Source organism: Terrapene carolina, unplaced genomic scaffold, assembly GCF_002925995.2.
Source record: "Terrapene carolina triunguis isolate 2854851 unplaced genomic scaffold, T_m_triunguis-2.0 Scaffold440, whole genome shotgun sequence".
NCBI classification, from domain to species: Eukaryota; Metazoa; Chordata; order Testudines; family Emydidae; genus Terrapene; species Terrapene triunguis.
In genome coordinates this window covers 504,469-509,820 of record NW_020664791.1, presented here as the reverse complement: position 1 = coordinate 509,820, position 5,352 = coordinate 504,469, and the positions used below count along the sequence as shown (strand labels likewise).

General features: G+C 62.2%; 1 protein-coding gene across 1 annotated transcript; it reads right to left on the bottom strand.

The window, feature by feature from the left end:
• Positions 1 to 2,959: 2,959 nt before the first annotated feature.
• On the bottom strand, positions 2,960 to 5,346 carry FZD9 (frizzled class receptor 9). The gene has a single exon (XM_024221883.2). It carries the CDS (start codon positions 5,174 to 5,176, stop codon positions 3,428 to 3,430), a length of 1,749 nt encoding a protein of 582 aa, XP_024077651.2. The 5' UTR covers positions 5,177 to 5,346; the 3' UTR covers positions 2,960 to 3,427.
• Between the last annotated feature and the right edge of the window lie 6 nt (positions 5,347 to 5,352).

Genomic DNA, 5,352 nt, shown 5'->3' with positions numbered 1-5,352 from the left:
ATCTGCTCCAGGTCCTTCTCCTCTGCAGGGCAGCAGCTGGCAGGAGTGCCTGGGAGCATGGGCCTCCTCCCCTCACCCCAGGAGCCGGTCTGAGCCAGCCCCGCAGGCCCTAAGGCAGCTCCTGGTAGCTGAGGCTCCTCACTCAAGCCAGGCAGGGCCCGCTCACGCCCTGAAACAGGCCCCACCTCCGCACGTAGCTCCCTGCCCATCAGTGCATCCCCCAGGCCTTGCTCCCCACCTACCCCTGCCCAGGGCTGTGCGACTCCCTGCTGACAGCACCTGCACCACGAGGCCCTACTCAGCCCCGAGAACGGGACTGTGACCCCAGGAGCCTCCCAGCAGCCCTGGGCCTCTTTCCCAAGGGCACTGCTCTGCGGCAGAGCTGACGTGACAGGAGGCAGGTGCCGCAGGACCAGTTCCTCCCGCCAGCTCTGCCGCAGCCTCCCGTCCCGTGGCACGTCTCCCACCCCCGCAGCCGAGCAGCCAGCTCTGGGCAACCTGCACAGCAGGGTGAGGAGCGGAGCCCGGGTCCTTTCTGGCTTCTTTATAAAGGGACCTGGGAGCTTTGTTCTGAATCACAGGCCTCTGCCCACCTCCGCCAACCAGGTCGGTCTGGTCCTGCTGGAGGGCTGACTGCAGTACCTCTCCCCCCCGTGAGCTTTAGACTCTGTGCCCAAGAGGCCCCCCCCCACCTGCCCACATTTTAACGCTCTTGGCTCTCCGCTGGCCATGCTGCGCCTGCTCTCCAGTCGCCGCAGAGCCCTGCAGGGAAACCGCCCGCTGGGACAAACCCTCGCAGCCTCTGTTCTGCCCCAGGCAGAGGAAAAGGGCCCGGGCTCCCGGCATGTTTAACTCTGGAGTCACCAGAGCACGGGACACCGCTGAGCCCTTAGACCGCTCCAACCTGGGGCCAGGATAGGAATAACGGCACCTTTTGCGCCCCTTGGCCCAGTCTGAGAGCAACCCGAATTCCTTCCTGGAACAAACGTGATGGCCTCACCGTAGGGCCCAATCCTGCTCCCGCGGCGTCACGGGGAGTCCTGCGCACCAGGGGCAGAGGATCCAGCCCTTTAACGAGCATGTCCCCGCTAGCGAGCGACCTGGTGCCAGGACTGTGGTTCAGCCCCAGGCCCAGCCCCACGCTAACACACACAGGCAGGCCCAGTGACCCATAGCGTCAGGGGACAGGCAGCCAGCACAGGCGCACACACCAAAACACAATAATGCGTGCGCGTGCACACACAGGGACACAGTCACGTGCACCCAGCTACGTACACAGTGCTACATGCGTGGGTGAACCGCACGCCAAAGGCACACAGGTGCACCCGGACCCACGCAGTGTTTGGGCAGCAAATTCCTCACTTCTCCCCACGCCCCATGGCTAGCTCCCCGCTCCCCCTTCCCGCAGGAAGCTCATTCCACCAGCTGGGCGCTGAGTTTCTCTCCGGACAATGGGGAAGCCGAGATGGGACTGTAACCAGATCAGAGGATAAATTAAGCCGCACAAGTTTCCATTCTCCGCACCTCAAACCCAAGCTGAGCCCCTCCCCCCTCGGCCTGGAGCCCACCTCCCCACTCAGACCCCAACGTTCTCCATTCGGGCTAGGGACACCCCTCCATACTCCCCATCCAGTCAGCCCCCAAATGCCCATGTCCCCTTTCCCTCTCCCCCCTCACACAACCCCCGCCCCTTTCCCAGGCACTGAATACCCCCCGTTCAGCCCCAGAGCTTCCCTATGGAGCTAAATTCCCCTCCCCATGCTGGCCCGGGGTGTGCACTCAGGACTTTTCCAGGGGGAAAGCAGACAGACGTGTTTCCCCTCCGCTGTCGAAGGCCTGGGGCTCCCCCCGCGTGGTTATTCGCCTGGCATTGAGCTCCGGCGGCGCGAGGTACCAGCACAAATCACCTACGGGGAGCCGAGTGGAAAACATTATTCATGAGCCTGACATTCGGCATGAAAACCGGTCTCCTGCGGCGGGAGGGGGGCGGGTGGAGCAGGGTGCCAAAACTAGCACTGGGGAGCCATACAGCTACCCCGGCCAAGGGGAGGGGGAAGGGAGCCTCCCTGGGGCGGGTGAGTAACCCAGTCCAGCTCCAGGAGGAGTGAATCACCCGGCAAAACAAACAGTCCTGGAGTCCGACTGGCCCCAGGTCACCCCCCCCCCCCCCACACACGCCTCCCAAATCGGACCCGTTTACAAAACGGCCGCCTACTGCTCATTGGCTGGCAGCTGCAGCCTCTCCCGGGGGACACATGCTTCCAGAACCCAGCAAGGAGCCGCAGGGCCAGGCCGGTGAAGGAGTTGCTGCCGAGGGGGCCGCCATGGGCCCTGCCTTTCACCCAGGGGAGCTGGCCGGGCAGTAGCGATGGCAAAGCAGAGGACCGGGGTGGGGGGAGCTGTGGTCCATACAGGAAGGGAGCCTGGGGCTTTCCTCTGAGCAAGTATAACAGACAGCTGGTGTGTAAGCCACACGGCCAGCCTCCGAGGAGAGCTGTGCTAGGACACTCTGGGGCTAGTGCTGGCCAGGGCAAAGGGTGCAAGGATTGAGCTGTGTGGGGAGCCCAGAACTAGACTAGGAGGCGGGTGGGCTGCAGGTCAGAGCAGCAGTGGAGCTGTGGGGGGCTCAGGAGTGGGACAGAAGGGGAGCTGCAGTGTAGGGTCAGGCTGTGTGTGCCCACACTCACCCCACTCACCCGCACCACTGTCCCCTCTGGCACAAGCGATGCTCCCCTCTGCAGCTCACCACCCCCTGCCACTCGTCCAGGGGACAGAGCTGAGGGCGGCCCGGCCCATCGTCCTGACCCCCGCACCCCTGGAGTCCCTCTGCTAACTACCAGCCCCACTTCTAGCGCTCGGCTAGCACAGCCCGGCCCCCGATCTCTTCACCAGCCCGGTTCCATTCGGGTCAGGGGGGTCACCCCCAGCCCTCAACCCCCCCAAACAGCGCGAGGCTCAGTTGAAGTAACACATCAGGGTTTATTGTTTCCATTCCTTGCAGCTAATGATTAAAAAAAGTTCTAAAATAAATTACAGAATTAAATAACCTCAGGTTGGATTATTCCCCCCCCACCCCCAAACCAAGGGTTAAACCAGTCACTGGGTTTGGCAATAGCAACAAAACAAAACAAAACACTCTAGGAAAAGCAGCTACCGGTTTAGCAGGTATCCCGGGCCAAAACCCTCTGCCAGGGAGCTCCCTTCGGGTCCCTCGGCTCTAGTACCCACATGCCAGGGTGCATTCGCCCCCTCACAGTTCAACCTCCTCTTTTCCGCCGTTCAGCTCTGCGTGAGCTCCGTGCTGTTGGCCTGCCCTGTCCCCCCAAACAGTTGGGCATGCACTCAGCAGGCACCTTCTCTTCCCTCCTAGTCCCTTACCCGTGAGAGATTCTCTGTGCTGCGTCCGCAGTCAAAGGGAGACCCCCTTCTAGACGTGCGTGGGATGGTCCAGGTAAGGGTCTGTTTTGGTCATGTGTAACGTGACCGTAGGGGCTTTGTAATGGCAATGCGCCCCAGTGCAAGTGACCCCGCTGCAAGGCTTCCCCCTAGTCCTCATGCCCAGTTTTCTGTTGCACAGGCTCTGCCAGGTCTGGAGCGTCTTGGAGCTCCACACCCACACGCCACTGGTGATGCCCACCACCAGCGACATGAAAATCTTTAGCATAAAGACAGCCACGGTGGGTACCGAGGCTTCCAAAGAGCAGTGGGTGCTGCGCCTGCCGGGGAAGGCCATGCAGCCGTGCTCCAACGCCCTGAGGTTCCAGTAATCCATATTGAGCCGCTCGTAGAAGTAGCAGACGATGACGCATGTGGCCGGGACGGTGTAGAGGATGGAGAAGACCCCAATCTTCACCATCAGCTTCTCCAGCTTCTCTGTGTTGGTGCCTCCCGTCTTCATGATCTTCCGGATGTGGAAGAGGGCGACGAAGCCCGTGAGGATGAAGGAGGTACCGATCACCAGGTAGCAGGACAGCGGGATGAGCACGAACCCCGTCAAGGCACCGACGTCCATGCTTCCCACGTAACAGAGCCCGGTGAGCTCATCTCCTGCCACCTTTCGCATGGTGAGGATGACAATGGTCTTCATGGCTGGGATGCCCCACGCGGCCATGTGGAAGTAGCTGCTGTGGGCTTCGATGGCCTCATGTCCCCATTTCTTCCCAGCTGCTAGGAACCAGGTCAAGGTCAGGATGACCCACCAGAGCGAACTGGCCATGCCGAAGTAGTAGAGGATGAGAAAGACGATGGTGCAGCCGGTGCTTTCTAGCCCCTCCTGAATGATGTACAGCTCCCCGTTCTCCCGGTCACAGGCTATGTTCTCAGCCCCAGCCACTGAGCGAATGATGAAGGCCACCGAGTAGACGTTGTAGCACATGGAGAGGAAGATGATGGGTCTCTCTGGGTATTGGAACCGGTGCGGGTCCAGCAGGAAGGTGAGCACCGTAAAGGCCGTGGAGACGAAACACAGCGTTGACCAAACTGCCATCCATATGAAGGCAAAATCTTTGTCCTCCCGGGACCAGTACACATCCACCCCAGGGGAGCATTTGGGGGCACAGGAGAGGCTCTTCTCCACGTACTGGAACTTCTCGGGGTTTTCACATGACCCCAAGCTGTTCGGTCCCCTGCCCTCTCCAGTCCCCGAGGGCCTGGGGCGCGGCGCCACCGGGAGCATGCCCTGTCCCTTCGGAGCGTCCCCAGGGGTGGCGTTCTCGGGCGCCTCCATGCACAGGGCATTGGGATCGTTCTTGGTGGGCAGCTTGCTGCAGTCCAGGGACTCCGGCCAGCCAAAGTTGAACTGCTCCATGATAGGGGCGCACTTGTGCCGGGCCTGCTCACACATGGGCTTGCAGGCCGGGATGCTGGTGCTCACCTGGTCCGTGCACATGGGGGCGTAGAGGGAGCAGAGGAAGAAGCGCAGGTGGACATGGCAGCCGTACTCCACCAGGGGGGCAAACTCGTGCAGCTTGATGGCCGCCTCCCGCTGGTTCTCGTGCCCCATGTAGTTGGGCATGCGGGTCATGTTGTAACCGATGCCCTGGCACATGGGGATCTCGATGGGCTGGCATCTGGCCTCGCGGCCCCGCTCGATGTCGTAGGAGCCGATCTCCAAGCTAGAGGCCACCACCAGCTGGCACAGGAAGGACACGCTGATTTTCAGGCGCAGGGCTGCCATGGCCGGCTCCTGGCACGTCCCGGGCACCCCGCTACCGCCAGGGCTGGGTGCTGCCAGGGCGCTACGGAAACGCCCCCATCTGGCCCCAGGCACGGAGAGCACCAGCCAGGCAACCCCCTGGGCGCGCCGCCTCGCTAGCCCCGGGCTGGGCAGCGCCCCCCGGCCAGCCCCATGGC